Source organism: Pleurodeles waltl, chromosome 8, assembly GCF_031143425.1.
Source record: "Pleurodeles waltl isolate 20211129_DDA chromosome 8, aPleWal1.hap1.20221129, whole genome shotgun sequence".
NCBI classification, from domain to species: Eukaryota; Metazoa; Chordata; class Amphibia; order Caudata; family Salamandridae; genus Pleurodeles; species Pleurodeles waltl.
Genome location: NC_090447.1, coordinates 541,973,043 through 541,993,691, shown reverse-complemented (window position 1 = coordinate 541,993,691; position 20,649 = coordinate 541,973,043). Strand labels below are relative to the sequence as shown.

General features: G+C 42.0%; 1 protein-coding gene across 1 annotated transcript in view; it reads right to left on the bottom strand.

Annotated features, from left to right (window-relative positions):
* The window catches only part of CFAP47 (cilia and flagella associated protein 47), a 2,216,809-nt gene that overhangs the window by 874,368 nt on the left and 1,321,792 nt on the right, over positions 1-20,649 (bottom strand). The window contains exon 51 of the mRNA XM_069204610.1: positions 20,475-20,572. Within this exon, the coding sequence (XP_069060711.1) occupies positions 20,475-20,572 (98 nt within the window). The remainder of the gene's footprint in view (positions 1-20,474; positions 20,573-20,649) is intronic.

Here is a 20,649-nt window from a genome sequence, read left to right as displayed (position 1 = left end):
CAGCAGGCTTATTTTAATGTTTTAACCAGGAATCGTGTGCCAGTCACACATACACGTACACATATATGTTTGCAAACATATACATAAGGGTGCACAATCCAGCTGCTTAAAACAAAACAAGCACTGGCAAAGCCAAAAGGCCTGGCTTTAATGTGACAAAGTTACAAGAATTCACAAGCACAATTTAAATACATCAGCATATTAAAGTCAATCCTAGTGGCTTTGTCAATGCTTGTTTTGAAAATATTGGTGAATACTTCTATACAGGAGAGCAAGAGAATAAGATATGAAACTTTATTTATAAATCTATTCTAAGAAATTGCCATCACTAACCCGTACATCACCACACTGCAGCATGAAAGGCATCTAATGACACACAGGCATTGTTCATATGTCATACACAGTCCACTAAGTAGCCTTTCGATGATTAGAGTTTAGTTCTCATGAAAGGTGACGCATTGAGGGCACTGCTCCAAGGCAGTGAAGGTAAATCACCTTGTCGCCTTATGCGTCTAAATCTTGCCCAGGTAAATGCACATGTGCTGTGAAGCTATCTGTCAAAAAGAGAATAAGGGAAGCTATCTTTCTTCATTGTTGCACCACCCTGCAGCACTCACAGGTTCCATAAATTACGGAGACAGGACAATGCCAAATGAGGACAGGCTCCTGTCCATGATTCCCTAGGTAGCAAACTGGGCATGGCCGTTTGACAGCCCAGGATGTACAGCAAAAAGTATTATTGGAATGGTTGTAGCATTCTGATGAGTGATATTCTCACAGTTAAGTGTCACCCAACTGGATTGGCATGTCCCTTTGACTAGAGCAGCAGTATACCCAGGGCCGTTGGAATTATGCTACAGGAGAGGGCCAAATTATGCAGCAGGGTTGAGTAACTTTGCGGCAAGAAAAGACAAATTATGCTGCATAATTCGTCACATTTAGTATTGGTATTATGTCTTTATTTCATATTTTGTAAACTTGGTAGCATTGTCTGGGCATTGGTTGTACCTCATTAGTACCAGTTTAACACCACAATATAGCAGTAAGCAACAGAAAGGTGTCTGCTGTGGAAATTGACTTCCTTGGCGCTGCAACATGTGTCGCTGCATTTTTAGTCACATCTAACCCATTTGAGCTAGAAACATTTTTTTTTTAATCTGCAGATTATGTGTCAAATAATGGATTATGTGGCAAATGCGGTAAATCTATAGTTATGCGAAAATGACAGCGGACACACATTTACATAATTCCAGTGGCCCTGAGAAAATCCTACTGAAATAAGGTTATTGGATGTTGAAAATCTACAGAAAGATTCTGCACTGGCTTGCTGAGAAACCAATTTTCTATGCAAGGATCAAAAAGAACATGAGAGTCAAAGTCTACTTAATTGAGGAGGAAGCCAAGAGACATGGAAAATGTTTCCCCAGGGTGCAAACAAATAACTGGTTGTGTGTGTGAGAGTGAGAGAGTGACTATTACTTGTACAGCTCACACCGCAAGAAACATAACATGAGGATTCTCAGCTGAAAACACCTGAGCCTGATATTCCCCACCACAGTGACAGGATTTATGTTCTGAGATCCCAAGGTGATTTACTTTGTGAGAAGTGGTTGGAGAGGGTTCAGTTAGGAACAATGGACAATAGAGATGATGCTAATTGAGCAGCAGTTTCAGGTAAACATTGGGACACATTTTAGGTTCAGAAGGACTCTGGTGGGATGTAATGAAACAAAATACTTGCCAGATTGTGTTTGAGAAAGGTACTGAACAACATAATTGCCCTTTTCACTTCCAGGATCAAACTGACCCAAAATGATCCATGTTTCCTTTGTCTAACCTTATCCAGAGTTCATAGCAATAAATGTTTTGGCAAAATAAGTTTTGCATTTTTAGCTGCCATGCCTGAACTTAAGAAACCCGAACAGAGATCATATTAATTTACGGCATCAAGAATGGACGTTTTTTCCTAATAATTATGCAGTATAGAAAAACGCAGTACAGATGTTTAAGGTAAATAACATGAAATCAGCTTTAAGACAGTCCGTAAAGGTTCGTAGGATAATTCAATAAAATAGGATTTTAAGAAACGTGTGAATATGAACAAGTTTGATGCACAGTAGATGAGCGCTATTAATTTATGTAGTTAGGACAAAAGAGGGATTATGGAATAAAAAGATATGGCAGCAGAACAAAAGGTTTGGAAGTAATATATAACGAAACCAGGGAAATTAAATAGTGTAGCCAGGTAATTAAACATCTAAACATTAGACAAACGAAAAATAAGCTAAAGTGAAAGAGTATAGGTAGCCAGAGCTGTTGAAAAGGATAAGCAGAGGAATGTGCAGGGTAAGGAAGAGAGACTACACGATGGACACAGTTTTGAATAATAATCCGAGGTGCAGCTGTAATGCTTTTAGGAGGACTGACAAAGATAGGAGCTGTAATTAAAGTGAGAAAGAACAAAGGTTTGGTGCATATAATTCATAGAAGTGAATGGAAAGATTGGGCTGATTTTCGAGATGTTAGGTAGATGAAATTGATACACAGGAAGCAGAGGTTTTAACAAATGTAAATGAAGATTCACGTTCAAAGCCAAGATAACTCTCTGGAATAGGTAACAGCAGTACGTTGGCGGAACGAATATCACATAAAAAATAGGTAAACGCTGTGAAGATCAGGAAATAGCTCTGTTTAGGACTGAGCTTGAAAAAGTGAAAGGTCATTCATGGCTCAAGAACAGAAAGAAGGGCAAAGACTTGAGAATTAAGAGGAGAAGGAAGAAAAGTGATGAGAATTCAGGAGTGGACCACATAAAATAGAACGTCAAACCCAAAGAAAACTATGATGGAAGATAATGGATTAGTATAGAGGGGAAAAGAAAATGACACATAACAGATCCCTGTCGGTCTGAGACTTAATTGTTTTATACTTGCAGCTTTTAAATTTCGGAGGCGTGTTGCTCATATTAGAAAAGGAAGACAAAAAATCGGGAACAAAAATCTGTTTGAATTCGGAAAAACCTGCGAGGCTTTTAGAACTGTTAACTTTGCTCCCAAATTTGTTCTAAAGTCCTGGTATCAGTACATGGAAAAGACAAAAGCAAACGGGATCGGTTGAGGTAGCATTTTTATGCACACCGTGCTGCAATCCACTGCAGACATAGCAAAACGCCACTGTGTGACATAATTGTCAGATCCCGGGGCTTTGGCACAAAAAAAAAGTTTCCAGGGACCCAGCCTGTGATTGGGACATTTTCAAAGACAAAGACTCTGCATTGGGTGTAGTATTCATTCAATTCGTTTGTACTAATATCACTGAAATGTATAAACCCTACCGATTGAATGATGAATGATAAATAAGAAGAAGTTTGCCATGATTAAAAAAATGTCAGCTCTTTCATATGTTTCGAGTGAAACTTCCTATAGGCTGTGAATTAGCATGCTGCTGTCCTGGGTATCACAGTTCTGCCTTGAATTCAGCTGCAAGCTCTGAACCGATTTGCACTAAAATTAATCTTGAAGCGGTAGGATTGCTCCTTATGATGAATGGTAATCACTGATATAAAGGATCAGATGTACGTCATGAGTTGGAACCGCCACAGTGCTGAATCGTGTTTCAAACCTTCTGGTTGAATACTGAAAATCATTAAATTGGGTAACAGCAAAACTTGTTATTTAGAGTGTTTAGTACTGGTAGAAGCGGGGCTTGAAGCGCTACATAAAAAACAAGTTATTAAAACTGGACTACTTTGCCATTTTCGGACCTGATTAATCTACTATATGCCTAGTCTTGTCAGTCGAGTGTCTGCTGTGACTGATAAAGAAATGAAAGTTTTTCCCATTTACTAGTTTCTTTGAGTAAAACGTTTGGTCTGTTTTCTCTCACTTTAGGACTATTTTCAGAATCAAGCCATTTATTTATTTAAGGGAAATGTAACTAAACAGCATATAGTATTGGATTTGCACCACGAAACCTTTGGGTTAACTAAGCACTTTATAACTGTGTTTAACATAATGTAACATTAAGATATTATATGGATAGAGGAAGGGATTTATAACAAACATATCAGTTGCAAGGCTTGCCCCCTTTACCACAGTTCATTGTTTGACATTAGGTTTTCCACACTTAACTTGAGGAACTTGGGTATATATATATATATTCATTGAAAAAAACAGAGGTTAAAATAAGGTTCTACTTAGGCGAACATTTCACTGACAACAGTAACACTTTGAACAAAACAATCAAATTCATCAGTTATAGTTAACAGCAGTAACAATACCTTGTGCCCTTACCATGCACTGCTTATGACCTTGCATATGACATCACTCATGCCATGTTCTAGGATATCATTTATGACATCACTAATGAAATCTCTGCAAAGGAAACTTTTTAGGGTCATTAAGTGATCGTAAGGGGTATTCTGCGATTATGAATTATAAAAGTTTATTACTAGTAGGCTGGACATTGTTTTAAATGTCAAGTTGACCACTAATAAAAACTGTGAGCCTGTATTGACTTGAGACACCTTCCAGGGAATGTCAATAAAGACCTGTGTGAGTAGACCGCCGTTGGCTCTGTCCCTAAGTGAGGGAATAGCCAGGGAGGAGGAAATAAGCCCGCTCGGGTAGAACGTCATTCCTGTATTCCAAGTCTCTTGCAGTGCCACAATATGGTTACCCTTTAGTTGGCTCAACCATCTATCATCAAATTGCTGATTGGCCAAGCCAGCTATATTCCAACTCAAAAGAATTATAAGGTGTAGGAGGCTGGCCTGGTTTGTAGTGGGTACCTCAGGTACTTACACCTTATTCCAGGTCCAGTTATCCCTTATTAGTGAAATGTAGCAGTGTCTAGAAGCCAGGCTGTCTAGAGGTAGCTGTAGGTAGAACAGCCAAGGCTGAACCAGGAGACATGCAAACCTCTTGCAATACCACTGAAGTCACACAGTACTCACACACAAGAAAAACAATACTCAGTGTTACCAAAAATAAAGGTACTTTATTTTAGTGACACAAGGCCAAAAATATCTTAGAGGCTATACTCCCTTAGGAGTTAAGTAAAACACAAAAAATATACTAGTAACCAAAATCAGGTAAGTAAAGAGTCATAAAATAGTGCAAATAGTGAAAATCACCAAAGGCTAGAATAGGCCTAGGGGCAACACAAACCATATACTAAAATAGTGGAATGCAAAAGTCGGGTCCCCACCTAGGAAAGAGTAGTGTGTAGAGGGGCACTGGGAGTGTAAAAAAACACCAAGGGTAAGTGAAGTACCCCACCCCAGAGCCCAGGAAAGTAGGCGTAAAGTACAGCAAGTTTCCTCAGAACACACTAGGAGTCGTGGTAAAGGATTATGCAAAAACCAAGCAACACTGCAAGACACCAATGATGGATTCCTGGACCTGAAGACCTGTGGAGAGAGGAGACCAAGTCCAAGAACAGATGAAGAGTCCAGGAAGAACAGGAGCCTCTCTTAACCAGATGAAGGTGCAAAAGTGGATTCTCCGGTGGGAAGGAAAAGTCAGAAATGCACCAAAGAAGACAAATGCTGGTTCCTGCTTGATGCAAGAGATGTCCCACATCCAGTCCTTGGATGCAGGCTGGTTTTCATCGTTGGATTCATCCAACAAGCCTTGGCTCACGATAATGTCGCGGTTGGCGGGAAAAGGCACTACCTGGGCCCAAGAGGGGCTGTGAACTGCATTTACCAGGATGCAAAGGGGCAAACTGTGCTTGGATGTGAGGAAGTGTGCTCCCAACCCCCCTTCCTGGGCCCAGGAGGGACCTGGGGATCTCAACTTGGACTGAGGAGACAGAGGGGGCTCTCAGCACGTCAGAGAGCCATCAGAAGACCAGGCAGCACCCACAGGAGTCCCAGGACACGAGGACAAAGGAGTTGCAAATCATGGTCGTCGCAGCACTACACAAAGGGATCCCACGCCTCCGAAGAACAACTCAGGGAGCTGAGCGTCACAGGATAGAGTGCTAGGGACCTGGGCTATATTGTGTATGAAGGATGTCTTGGAGAAGCGTACATAAGCCCTAGGAGCTGCAAAACAAATGGTGCACAGGGGTACTGTCTGGCACGGGAAGGCAAGCCCTTACCTCCACCAAATTTGGACTGCTGGACCTTTGAACAGCCAGGATCACTTTGGTCCACCAACTGTGTTCCTGGGATCACGCTCATCAACAGGAGAGGAGTCCCAGAGTACTGGTTGTCGCTGCAGAGAGGTGCCTGCTAAAGTAGGGAAGTGACACCGTCACTCCATGGGAGATTCTCTCAGTTCTTCTAGTGCAGGATGAAGACAGGCAGTCCTCGGAGCATGCACAACCTGGAAACTGTTGCAGTTGCTGGAAGGAGATGGAGTTCCAGAGTTGCAGTAGCCTTCTTGGATACTATGTTGTAGTTGTAGAGTTCCTGGAGCAGTTCTGCGGTTGATCAGACAGTAGAAGGTGAAGCAGAGGTTGCAGAGGAGTCCTGCTGGAATCTAGCAAAACCGAATCTGAGGAAAAACCCACAGGAGAGACCCTAAATAGCCCTCAGAGGGGGACTGGTCACCTAACCAGGTATGGACCCATCAGGAGGGGTCTCTGATTTCACCTGCAGGCACTGGCCACTCAGAAGCTACCAGAGTTCCCTGACCATCCTGAAAAAAAGATGGCAGAACCCAGGGACACTCTGAAGGAGCTCTGGGCACCCCCCTGGGGTGGTGATGGACAGGGGAGTGGTTAGTCCCCTTTTCTTTGTCCAGTTTCATGCCAGAGCAGGGACTGGGGGTCCCTGGACCGGTGTAGACTGGATTATGCAAGGAGGGCACCATCAGTGCCCTTCAAAGCACTTCCAGAGGCTCTGGAAGGAAACCCCTCCCATGCCTGTAACACCTATTTCCAAGGGGAGAGGGTGTAACACCCCTCTCCTAAAGGAAATGCATTGTTCTCCCTTCCTGGGATTGAGCTGCTCAAGCCCCAGGAGGGCAGAAGCCTGTCTGTTAAGTGGCAGCAGCTGGGGATGCAGTGAAAACTTCAGAAGGCTGGTATGGCAGTACTGGGGGTCCATGATGGAGTCCCCAGGGTGCATGGAATTGGTCCCCCAATACCAGAATCAGATTGGGGGCACAATTTTGCAATCCTAGACACCTCACATGGCCATATTCAGAGTTACCATAGTGAAGATAAATATATGTATTGACCTATATGTAGTGCACACATATAATAGTGTCCCCGCACTCACGAAGTCCGGGAAATTGGTCCTGGACAACGTGGGGGCACCTCTGCTAGTGCAGGGGTGCCCTCACCCACAGCAACTTTGCACCTAGCCTTCAGGAACTGAAGATAAGATATATAGGTGACTTATAAGTTACCTGGTGCTGTGAAAACGGCTGTGAAATAGTGCTGGCGCTATTTCACTCAGGCTGCAATGGCAGTCCTGAAGAAGTGTTTTTATGAGATCCTTTTGGGTGGCAAAAGAAATGCTGCAGCCCATAAGGATCACCTGGAACCCTAATGCCCTGGGCACCTAGGTACCATATACTAGAGACTTATAAGGGGGGTCCAGTATGCCAATTTGGATTATGCAAGTACAAACAGAGAGCATAAGCCCTGGAGTTCTGGTTAGCAGGACTCCAGTGACAGAGTCGAGCATACTTACAAAACAGTAAAACATACTGACATGTAGGCCACAAACTATGAGAATTGGGGTCCTGGCTAGCAGGATCTCAGTGAGACAGTAAAAACACACTGACAAACAGGCCAAAAATGGGGGTAACCATGCTAGAAAGAGGCTACTGTCCTCCAGCACTCCCCTGTGCCAAAGACACACTGGTGTCCGAGATGGACAGTCAATCATTGCAAACAAGGGTACTTTGAAAATCAAATCTGTTCTTCACCTGTATGTTTTCAGCCCCAACTCACTGGCTCACCTGTAGTCCTAGTAAGTTCACAGAGGGTCTCTCAGGGACACTAGGTGGATAAAAATATCCGAAGGTTAAAACATCAATTTCTGTCAAAGCAGGATTAACCTGTGAGGCTTGACATATTAACTGCCTTGCACAATCTGGCTGATCAAAACGTACAAAAATACAGTCACCACCCCGTGTTTTCTCCCTAGGCCCAACCACATCAATTCTTCTGACCATGTTGATATGGGCGCCTATACAATCCCCATCTGCCTATTACACCAATGCTTTATTTTTTAGTTCATGGGTGGTTTCTCTCAATCCATATCTTAATGGTGGCATACCTGTTAGGTTTGCTACCAGTGGGGTTGATTCAGGAGGCATGTGGAGTCTGTCTGGGTTCATTAGTCTTTTTGATAGAGCTGCAGATGAGGGAGGGATACTGTCTTCTCTGTTCTTATTATCATCCGCTTCAATAGTTCATAAATTAGTTTTATCCTGAGGATTATAGTATGGCTGTCACTTTGGGGTTAGACCACTCACAGTTCACGCTTCTATTTCATATAATGCTGGGGGGAGTGCACTTGTGTTCCCTGGTTTACCCACTGACTGATTCATTGACATACCTGTAAGGGGCTCAGAGAGGGATGTGGTTCAACATCAAAGTACTCTGTGTAGATCTAAGGAAAAGTGTGACCACTCCTCATAAGGATGCTTACTAACCCTTCTAGGATTCGATTTAACACTTCCCGCAGAGCCTGGATTCATAAGCTTAGACTCTATCACTGACATTTTCTTAGACTAGCTAATGTATTCTTAATTAACAATTCAATTTTCCCACATAAGGTATTCCACAATGGCTCAAAGCTAGACATCATACAGTTCAATGAAATGGTTAAGCGCTCTTTACTGAACTGAGACAATACATCACCCTTGAGAGAGGATCCACCTTCAGCTGTGCTCATTTTCTTTAAACCAGTTCCTTTTATTGCACGTGTCCCTTTTATACATTCTTAGGGATGTGTAAGGGCACCAGCAGATGACCTTCAGGATGCTCTCCTTGTACTTCATCCACCACTCTCTTTTCTTTTTGCTGTCTGGTTGGGCCAGTACCTCTACAATTTGTTACACCCACTTTGGGTTACCACTCAAACATCTTGGGGGGGAGGGGAGGAGTAGTCCCCAAGTTAGCTTCCAAGTTTAATGGATAAGGGAGAGTGTATTCAACAGGCCCCCTTTAACAGGGAAAATCTTTCTTTCCCTTCCTAGTAGCAGGGCCCCCAATGGCCTTGTCCCACTTTTGTGATGACAATGATTTCCCCCCCTTCCTTTGGTCACAGGTGTTATTGGGGATGTGTGCAAGGACTGTTATGCAACCACAATAGCAATCAATGTAGTCGATAAGCTGGGTGGCATAGATACTTAGAAGTATACTACCTAAACCTCTGTGCTGAAAAGCTATCTGCCAAGAAAGCCAAGCAGTGCCGAGCCACAGAATCAAGGGGGCTGGCCCTGGCTCTTCCTGGTGCTGCCCAGCATAGGACGGGCTTGCCCTTGGTCTGAGATTCAGCTAGGCACGACTCATGCCACAGTTGGTGGTAGGGAGCTTTTAAAGAGAGTGGTACTATAAAGACCAGGGCAGCCCCTCCTATTCTGGGCGATGCGCTGTGTTGTGGGACAGCGAGTCCCAAAAGCAAAGTCTTTCCTCAGCATGTGCACTGTTCTATAGATAGAAGAGATAAAGGAAGTATTTTTTACGGTCTCACCCATGAGGCAAGAGGACCGGGGGAGGAAGCACAACCCATGGTAGGATTCTGATTGTTTCATAGAGATGCCTTTATTTAGGAGAAGTAGATTCCATCTGTTTTGGTTTATTTCACTATTGGACTTTGGTAAGAGTAGACATATTTGGCTTGCTCTCTTTACTGTTTGGCTTTGTCGGGAAATATGTCTTCATCTGATTCAGATGAATAGCCAGGGGCTTCTGCACCAGCTCAGCCACCTCAGCCACCCAAAGAATCCTTAGGGTGGCACTTTTTTTTTTTATTTTTTAAATGAAGCCAGGTGCCAAGAAGGTTTCGGCAAAGTTTGCAGCAAAGAGTTTAGCAGGGGGAGTAGAAATAAACATTATTGGGTTGCATGAGTACCACAGGCATGCAGAGAAACCTGAGTTCTATACATCTGCATAGGCTTGGACAGGCAGAGTTGTCTCATGTTGCAAAGCTAGAAAACTCTACAGGGGCTAAAACATCATTCACTCCATGAGATACTGTGACTGTGCAGGTTCCAAGTGCACAGGTAGACATTTTTTTTTTTTTTTTAATAAAGCACTATTTTGCTTCTTGTGAGAGAAGATCTTTTTTTCTTCTGAGACAAGCAGGTTTGCCCAGCTTGTCCAAGAGAACAAGTGCCCCTCCTAGGCATGTAAAAAAATATAAAAAATGTTTGAAAACCCCCCAAAAATTATTTGTTGAAAACTATTAACAAAAATAGCTTGTTTCAGAGCTACCTATAGTTGCATGATCTATATTTTTATACTGTTTTCCTTTTTTCCTTCTTACAAACTCTCTCCAGAGTCACAGGAGCAGTTAACGTTTGCTCCCTCCTGTATATTTTGCCAGCTCACACAAGAATCTCGCAAGATCATACAATTTAAAAATAATAAGAATTAACCATCTACTCATCACAGTACTTATCCCTTACACACTTTCTCTCAAAAACAACCACTACAATGTCCATTCTTACTAATAAAACATATTTTGAATCCATTTTACTATTCATGATCCCGCAAGGGTCCTGTGAGACTGAAAAAAATAGTTAAAACAATATGCATTTATAATCTTCACATTAGTTATCGCTTGGACACAGACAGAGCATGCCTTTCTGCTGCCCCCGTATATAGCTTTTTTACTTAATTCCCACCTCTCCTCTATTTTTTCCACAGTAAACAGTAATGGCAGCCAATTAACTTCTAACAATCCAAGTTATGTTAGTGTTGTATGAAAGAACTACGGTATAGACCTAATTGCTTCTTCATTGGAAAAATATATTTTTTTCCCACCAGACGCACTCTGTTGGAATTTAATTCAAACGCTCCACAAGGCCATTCATTTTGGTATGCTGCAAGGAGCTCGTTATATGTTTCAATCCTGAACATTTAAGAAAATCATTCATACCTGAACTAACAAATTATACATCATTGACTGAAACAAGATATTTTGGGAAACCTTCCAGGGAAAAACATTCCTAAAGAACTTCCACAGTGTTATTTTACAAGTCGGATCAGACCAAATGCAACTTTAGGCCATTTGCTATAGTAGTCATTGAGAACAAAAGCAAAAGAACTCCGAAAAAGCAGACTGTTTAATAGTCCAATCATATCTATGCCAGCCTTAATTCACAGTCTAAAAGAAATTCAATGAGATGTACATGTAATATGTTTACTTTGAAATTTCTCTCTGAGCTTCTACAAATTACGCACATCTTGACTGCCTCCTCCATGTCTTTATCCATGGCGTGCCGCCAGACCATGGGCAAAGTATTTTCTTTGTCGTGGTGGTTTCCAAACATTCCTCATGCTCTCAACTTGTTTTGCATGCCAAAAAGCGGTACTATCCTGTCATGCCGTAACAATATCCCATCTTCCACTGAAAGTTCATTAGCAACTTTTACAAATGGTTGACGACTAAAATGCACACTCCTTTCTCTAGGCCATCTGTTCTGGACAAGTTTAGCCTCCTCTTTCAAAATGTCATCTTGCGTGGCAGCTTCTTCTAAAACTTCCTGAGTAGAAGTACATGCATGCTCGAGATCAGCCGTTGCAACAAAACTCATTTCAACTTCACCATCCTCAGCCACTGCATCACCACCTTCAATCAAAGGTCTGGACATCGCCTTCAAAATCTTCAATCAAAAGTCTGGACAAAAAGTTTATTCTACAACTGGTACTGCCAGGTTCACAATGTACATCAAGTGATGTGGACTCACTTTAGTTGCTAACCAAGAAATGCATGAAGTTGAATTTTTAACATTCTCACTATTCAAAATACATTCCAAAGGCTTGAGGTCATTATGGAATGTAAATTTCTACCACACACACAACAAACTTTTTTTCCTACCCGTTAGCATGCTAACAACAGTTTTCTATATGGAATAAGGATATTCTGAACTTCTTAATAACCTTGATCAAAAGCTGACAATAACTTCATCATCACCTGACCTCTAAGTGAACACAGCTCCTAATCCACATTTGCTTGCATCCCTGTTATGAGAGAAGGTAAAGTAGAATCATACGTTTTAAATATTGTAGCATTTGTCATCTCGTGTTTTACCTATTCAAAAAGCTGCTTGGCACACTTCATTCCACACAAACTTTCAGAGGAACAGTCAGGTATGAATTTTGAGTAAAACTCATACAGATCAACAAAGGAACAAAGTTAATTTGTTATCCCTAGGCAGTAAACATTCCACTACAGCTTTGAATAAACCAGGGAGATGTCTCATACCCTCCTTTAAAACCTTTTTTTTTTAAAAAATGTACAACTCCCAGCTCAGAGAAAATGCTCAGAACAATATTTAGTATCTGGTTGTGTTCCTTGTAAATTCTGAGCAAGAAATCAGGACATCATCTTAGAAGACAGTGCACTCTTAATTTTCACCAAGAGATGAAACATAACTCTCTAAAACACCAATGCTGCTAATGACAAGCCAAAGAGTACGTGGCAGTACTAAAAAGTAAGGATAGGGGATTGAATGCAGTGAAACATCTTCAATCTTTCCCAAGTTCCATTTGGTGACGCGCAGCAGCCAAATACGTTTTCCATAAACCACTCTGCCTCTCCAAACATTTCTACTAGCTTATTGATTTTGGGGAAAGGATTAGAGTGATTCCCACAAAATAGACTCAAGTGATTAAAAAAATACCTTCCACACATAATTTAACCAATTTCTTTTCCAAATCAGTTCTAAAACCCAAAGGTACAGCTCATACCTTGTGATTCATAGGAATGGCACTTTATTTACCTCACCTTATGTTTGAAACTCGGAAATGTGTGCATGAGATCATCAAGAGCAGGTTGATCCTTAATGACCAATGCCTGTACTTTGGCACCTGGTTTCAACACCATTCCAAATAGACCTTAACAAAACCATCCTAAAAGGATGAGACCATTGATAACTATGTAAATGTTTCCCTGGGTCCTACGCCCTCTAAATATGAAGATATCCACCATGAATCTGAGTAACTCAATTTTCCTTCACTCATATAAAAGAGGAGCTTTACCAGGAGGAAGAGGTTTTCTATTCCCCTAATTTTTTTCAAAAACATCCTGAGTAATCACTGATCCGGTCCCCTGAATTTGTCAACAAATGTAGGTGTTTACGCCCCCCACCACATACACACACACATACATTTATTATGTTGTCTAAAGAAACCTTTTTCAGTTTATTTGACATCCTTCTACACTGGGTTTGTAATGTACTAGGCAGCAGCAATTGCTTCCCCGTGCATTTAATTCAGTTCTCTGATCAAGACTTGTGAAATTCCAATGCTCTTTGCTTTCTTTATAACTTCTTCTAGTGTAGGATTACCCATTGTGGGAAGCTTCTGTTGAATTATCTTGTCATAGCACAGATTAATTAACTGATCACTTGTTCTGTTAAGTTTTCAAATTGACAAACTGGAATAAGTTTGTGCAATGCTGTAACAAATGGATTAAACAAACTGTGTAAGCTATTTCAACAGCATCATGCCTTTAAACATAAAATGGGGTAAGGACCCCGAGTGTAAGAAAGGGAACACCGTGACAGAAGCAGTTTGATAGATCTGGTTTGCTAGCAAAGCTGTCCCAAGACGTTATGTGATCAATAGAAAAAAGCACTTTACAAAGTATTAATAAGAGAGGGCTTACCATCACCACCATGGTGATTACCCTAAGACCAGCATTTGATTGGACAGAAGTAGCATGCTTCAATTGGAAAAAAGTGCTTGTGTTGCACTTTTTTTCCTTTTGGGAAAACCTGCATTCATTATAGCACCACTGAGTTGGTTATAGGGACAGCTAAACAATCAAGGCTGTATGCCTGATCTGTTTATTATGAAATGCTAGGAAAAAGGCAGGAGGCGCAACATATTTATTGTGAAAAACATCTCTGGAAGGCAAAACACATTTAAGGCTGGATAAGCATTAATTGCCTAGGTTAAACGGGGTTGCTTTCATCACAGCTGGCCATCATGGGGTTACGTATTAGACAAATTTCTCATATGCAAACCACAGAAGTGTCCAACTTAAATTTTTTTTAAAAAAAAGTTGCAGTACATATATCCTGTTGAGTGCTGCTGTCGCACAGCAAAAACAGCTAAACTATTTGTGGGGTACTGAATCATTCCATAACAATAACAGAAATCAATAAAATGCATCAATTATTAGACTAAATATTTATTCAAATCTGCCAACCATTGGAAAGAAAGGGTTGGGGTCTTGAAGACCAGGGAGGAGTGACGGTGAGAGAGACTTGAACCCCTTGCACTACCCACCTACACCTCCCCACCTTCATAGGAAGAACAAAATTACTTGTAGGCACCTGCATGCCGTGGGGAGTGTTAGATCTGTCAGCCCTAGGGCTGTCTTCTTCCAGACTTTTTGCCTGCTTGCCTCATACTTTTGCTGATCCTTTTTGTTGGCTGGCATTAGGACTCTGAGCCCTTTACCACTGCTGACCAGTGTTAAAGTGCATGTGCTTCTCTCCCCTGAATATGGTAACATTGGTGTATGCTCAATTGTTATATTTAGTGTACTTTTAAGTCCCTTGTAAAGTGGTACACCATATGCCCAGGGTCTGTAAATTAAATGCTACTAGTGGGCCTTCAGCATTGGTTGTGCCACCTACACAAGTAGCCCTTCAAACTGGTCTCCGGCCTGCCATTGTAGGGCCTGCGTGTGCAGTTTACTGTCAATTTGACCTGAATTTAAAACTACTTGCCATGCCTTAAACTCTCCTTTTAATACATATAGGTCACTACTAAGGTAGGCCTTTGGTAGCCCTAAGGGGATGGTGCTATGTAAGTAAAAGGTACTACATGTACGTTTATGTTTTACATGTCCTGGTAGTGAAAAACTCCTAAAGTTGTTTTTCCTACTGTGAAGTATACTCCTCTCATGGGCTAGCATTGGGCATTCCTTAATACACTTTTAAGCTGTAATTCCAGATTAGAAAGGGGTAGCTGCTTCATGTTTCATATCTTTGGAATGGTAATCATTAATCCTCTCTAATGGTAAAGTTGGATTTAACATTACTATCTTAGAAATGCCACTTTTAGAAAGTGGGCATTCTCTGTGGTCACTGCTCTGTGTGTCTTGCATCCTGTCTCCAATATTCATCTGGGGTGGGTGACAGCTATATTTTATGCATTCCCTCTAGGCAGCCACAAACACAGGAAGGGTAGGTGTGCCTGAGCACCTGTCGGCATTCATCTGCATTCTCGTGGCTCTTCCTGGGCAGAAAGGGCAGAGGGGAGCTGCCATCTGGATAGGGAGTGCCTGTCCCCACACAAAGGGCTAATCAACCTATACAGATAGTCAGGAGCCAGGGCTGATGAAGAAAGGATACTTATGTACTTCAAAGACCCTTCTATGAAATCATCCCTACTTCAAAGGCACATTTGAGTATAAGAACCCTGTCAGAAGAATGTCTGTGCTGCTTAAAAGGCTCATCTGCTTGACTGCTGGAAGGTCGTCTGCTTTCTCTTGTGTTTCCCTGCTTGATTCTGATCCTGCTGAAGGAGGGCTGGTCTCTGCCTTCTACCTGAAATGTGCTCCGAGGGCTTGTTGGCTTGCCTCCTGTTGCTTGAGACTCCGGGATATCAAAGTCTATCCCCCTGCTTATGTGTCTGGTTCACTGGAAGTGGACCCAGATACTTGCATCACGGAAATCAATGCATCTCCTGTCTGCATGTACCAGAACTAGAGCATTTACCCAGGTACAGAAGCAGAATCGTCACATTGCTCTCTGAACCTTTGCTTTTGCTTTGAGAGCCAGATGCATCGGAACTGCGTTTCACCACCGCAGCAGTCTACGGAGAGCAACGCATCTTTCGACTGCTTGGAAAAACCCAGCACATAGCACGTCAGGAGCAAGGCATTGCGGTTCCATCAATGGCCTCAGAACTGACACACTGCCATCACTATGCAGGACAGATATACGCATCGCCATCCCCGCAAGGACCTGATCAGTGCATCTTGCCGCGCATCTTGCTGTTGCAACGAAGAAACATACTTTGTTCACCAGGGCCTGCATGGATTCTGTAACCGAACTGCAATTCATTGAGGTCGGCCCAAACTTTGACTTTGCCCCGGTCCAGCACAATCTAAATTAACCCCTAAAGTGCTATTTGCTTTCAAGTGATAGAACTCTTATTCTCGAAAAATCCACAGCTCGACTTCTACTTATTGGATTTTTGTGGTTTCAGTCATGATTTGTTTATAAAATGATTGTCTATTTTTCTAAACCTCTGTGGATTTTTTTTGTAGTGTTTTCATTGTGTTACTCTGTGTGTGTGTTGCACAAATACTTAAAACGTTTAAAATAAGCCTGACTGATTTGTGCCCAATGTTCAGAGGGTGAGCACAGGTTATCTCTAAGCGTGTATCCAGCTTCCCCTGACTAAAGTGGGGGTTCCTGCATGTACAGGGTGCATACTCTGACAACCAGAAACCCAATTTCTAACAGGAATGTTTAAGTTGGAGCCACGCTGTGTAGAGCATTGATGTTGGACCTGAAAATGATTTTGTGCAAAGATTTCCAAATCATCACATGACAGTGGCCCTTCACTGTTTCGCCTTGGGAAGAATTAATACATTGTGGGTCATATGTCATCACATGTGAGTTGGCATGCCTACTTGTTTTAGAGAAACATTTAATTATCATGATTACAGGTCTTGCCAGGTATTTTATCTGCAATTCGATTCAACTTCAGTCTATTTTCTAAAGTACTGGTCTTTAATGTGTCAGGCCATATCTCTTCTCTCTGAAAAGAATAGGGATGCAGGTTAGAAGAGGAAAAATTAAGTGTAAAAAAATAATGTGCCTGGGTTGCTCTGTTGGTGTATGGAGGTCTGGGGTAGAGTTGCTCTGTGTCTGCATTTGTGCATTTATGTGTGTCAAATGTGTGATTCAGACCACCAGAAGCCTTGGAAGGATCCAATCTGAAAACCTTTTGAAGCACCCCCTATAGCTTTTAACCAAGTACATAGGAAAAATGTTCTCTGCGAAAGAGAAAAGCTGGTATTTGTTACCACCTAGTGGTAAAGTTGCATTAGATGCCTCATTAAGAATAAGCAGGCCAGGCCTGCATTTTTAGGTCTCGCCTACCCAAAAGCACAAGTGGAAAAGACCTACAGTGAGCTTACAAAGAACGTGCAGTTGGCTAACAGCCTGACCACTGCTCTCCATTGGCAGGCTTTATTTTCACTGTTATTTGCTCGCTCCTTATGCAATAGCTTTCCTTGTCCATCTTGTATATGTTCCTCCACTGGATCATAGCTTAGTTGTCATCCTTTGACTTGGCTGACTTCTATCCTTCTACTGCCCTCACTTAGGGAACTACTTTTTTCCTCTTTGCTTAAGCACTCAGAGAAAGGGCATGTGTTTTCAAGCTCTTTCTTGTGCTTCTCCCACTGTGAAATATTGGCCCCTCCGTTCTCTATGTTGATGTCTCCCAAGAATGTTAAACTGTCTCTTCTGTGCTTCTCTCCCATGCAAAACCCTCCTACTACTTTGCCATGTTACCTTCTCGCTCATGTGTTTCTGCCTCCTACCTGTGTTGCTCTCTCATGTGCTGCCTTACCCCTCTCACAGCCCACTACCCTTTTCATCTTCCAACCCCACCTCCTTTGCACTCCCCACCTTTCAAATTGCTGCATCCCCATTGCCTTAAAAAACAGAACTCAGCCTTTAAAAAACACGTTTGTTCTACTTCTATTTCATTTATTTTGTTTACCAATCCATCATGGATTGGCAAAAAACAAAAAGGATGCCTGCACTATTTTGTAAGCACGCACATGAATGATGATCCATGTATGTACCAGCAAAATGGTGCAGCTCTATCATCATGACTTTCTTTTCTGGCCTGGCTGCAGAGCACAGTCAATTCTGTACAACATCATTAAAAGTTATTGGCAAAGCCAAATGGTCCTCAAGACAAGACTTATTGGTTATTATTCATAGTATGAATAAGGATTGAAGGTGCTTAAATAAGCAGGTCCTAGAGCAAATAGCCCAAGGTCAGAAAGAGAGTGGAGGGGAATGAGAGGTGGGGGGGGGGGAGGGCAGGGGAGGGGTGCGAATGCCAGTTGATAATCCGTGGGCCCCTCTGTGGAACTAGTGCACAGAATCCAACCCTACTGGATTTGTCAGTGCTTAGCAAAAGAATGACTTGCAATTACATTAGAAAAGAAAGCCAATTTAGATCCCTTTAAAAAGCCAAGAGTCCTAAAATCATATATCATTTAACATTACTAATGAATGGTTAAAAGGCAGATATTGGGAACACTGTCTATGTTAAAGTTCGAATTAATGTTTACTGGAAAGTTTTGTGCAGAATTGTTACCAGGTTCCAAAACTGTTAGCAAAAAAAAACACTCTTCCTATGGAAAATCTGGCCTAACTTAACCACAGTGGTGACCACACGCACAAAAGTTGGGTGTTTTTTCTGCACAAAATATAGTGGTATGAAACAACAATATAGTTACCTTTGGTAACACTTTATCTGGTAGTAGCCACAGATTACTTAATTCAAAATATTCCTCTGGCGCAGACTGGATATGGAAATGTTTCAGCAATACTTCTGGGTGTCGGTAGGTGGCATCATTCAGCTTCACCTTGGCCGTGCCAGAGGTGACATGCCTGGTGCGTATATAGGCACCACCTTAGCACGCTGACATACGGTTCTTTTCATAACATTCCCATGCCAGAAGCACGGAGCCAGGACAGAATGCTGATGGACCAGTGTGGGGACACTAATGAAGTACAAGTGTCACTCTATGTAGAGAAATCTGTGCGCAAAGCATGCAGGATGAGAAGGTCGGAAAGGAATCTGCAACTAGATAGAGTCTCCATCAGAGAAGGCATTAACAAAGGTAAGTAACTTGTTCATCTGATAGAGACTTCTATCTGTAATTTCCTTAACTTAGAATAGATACCCAAGCAATACCTCTTTCCCGGAAGTGGCTCTGCGAGCAGATTACAGACCACGAAATCCAAAAGGCAAAGTGCCCATCACAACAGACCTTGCTGTCCAGGCAGTAGTGCTTGATAAACTGCCTGACATGTCCAGGACAGGAACTTTGTGAGCTAATGTAGAGGTCACAGCTGTGGCTCTATTGGATGAGCACGCAAGTCCTCAGTTGGTTGCTTCTTGGCTAGTGCATAGCAGATTTTAATGTAGAGCACAATCCATTTTAAGATACTCCTTTTCTACATAGCCTTTCCATTCTTTAACCGGACAAATTCAATGAAGAGTTGATTGGTCCCTCAGAACTCTTTAGTATGATTGATGTAGAATAATAACGCTCTTTTAGAGTTCAGGCAGTGGAGTCTCTCCTCCTCCTTGGAGGGGTGAGGCGATCATAGAAGGCCGGCAGTGTGATGGTCTGGCCTACTTGAAAGGGTGTCAGCGCTTTCAGTAGGAAAGAGGCATGTGTTCTTAGGACCAGTTTATCTGGAAAATCAGTTGTGTAAGGAGGAGGCACAGAAAGTGCCTGCAGTTCACTGACTTCACTGGCCTTCCTGGCCAGTGCAATGACCACTAGAAAGGCTGTTTTGATAGTCAAGAGACATAGAGGGCAGCTAGATAGAGCAAAGCTATGCACAGGCTCGAATTGTTAGCACGTCAAAAAAGAAAACGGATATGGTTGAAAGGTAACCTTTAACTGTGCCAAAAGCTTTGCTGGACTAACAAAAGAACAAATAACGCATCTGACCCAGTTGCAGAAATTACAATCAATCCACAAATTTGGTCTAATGGCAGCCGTATACCGCCTTGGTTGAGGAATGCCTTGTTGACAGAACGATATTGCAGTCTTCTGCATGAAGATAAAAAACTCTGAATGAGCACCGCTCAATCTCCGTGCAGGTCTGGGTGCAGGACTCTGCCCTGGTGTTGTGACAGAAGATCCTCCCAAAGAGGCAGTCTGAACAGAGGACAGATACTCGTGCTCAGGATACCATACTCTCCATCCTTCTTGACAACTCTGGGCCGGAGTAGTAATAGCAGAAAGGCACTTGTGCCATTTTCAGTATCTAACGAGGTTCCAGCGGAATGCTTCTCCAAATTACACTCCTATTCATCTTAATTACAAGTCTGTACCTCGAACCAATTAAGTTAATCAACGACTTAGACAATCACATACCATGGTTTTATCTATTACCGATTTCCATTTACAATATCACATCGACTAGCAAAAAGTAGTTTGCATATTACTTAACTTAATGATACTGCATTTACTCTCTGTAAAAGATAGCAAAATATGTTACTTTTATGAATTTTGATGCATGCCAGGAAGTGAGAAAATGAAGTCTTACCAGAACAGGACAGGAGACATAAAGGGTATTTTCTGGCTCAGCAGCTTTACTATTAACCTTAAGAGAAAACCATACTTTATGAGACACGGGGCGCCTACCTGTAAAAAGAAAAAAGAAAGAATGTTTTATGTTGTCAGAAGTATGTCACAGAGATTAAAAAAACACTAATTCCATA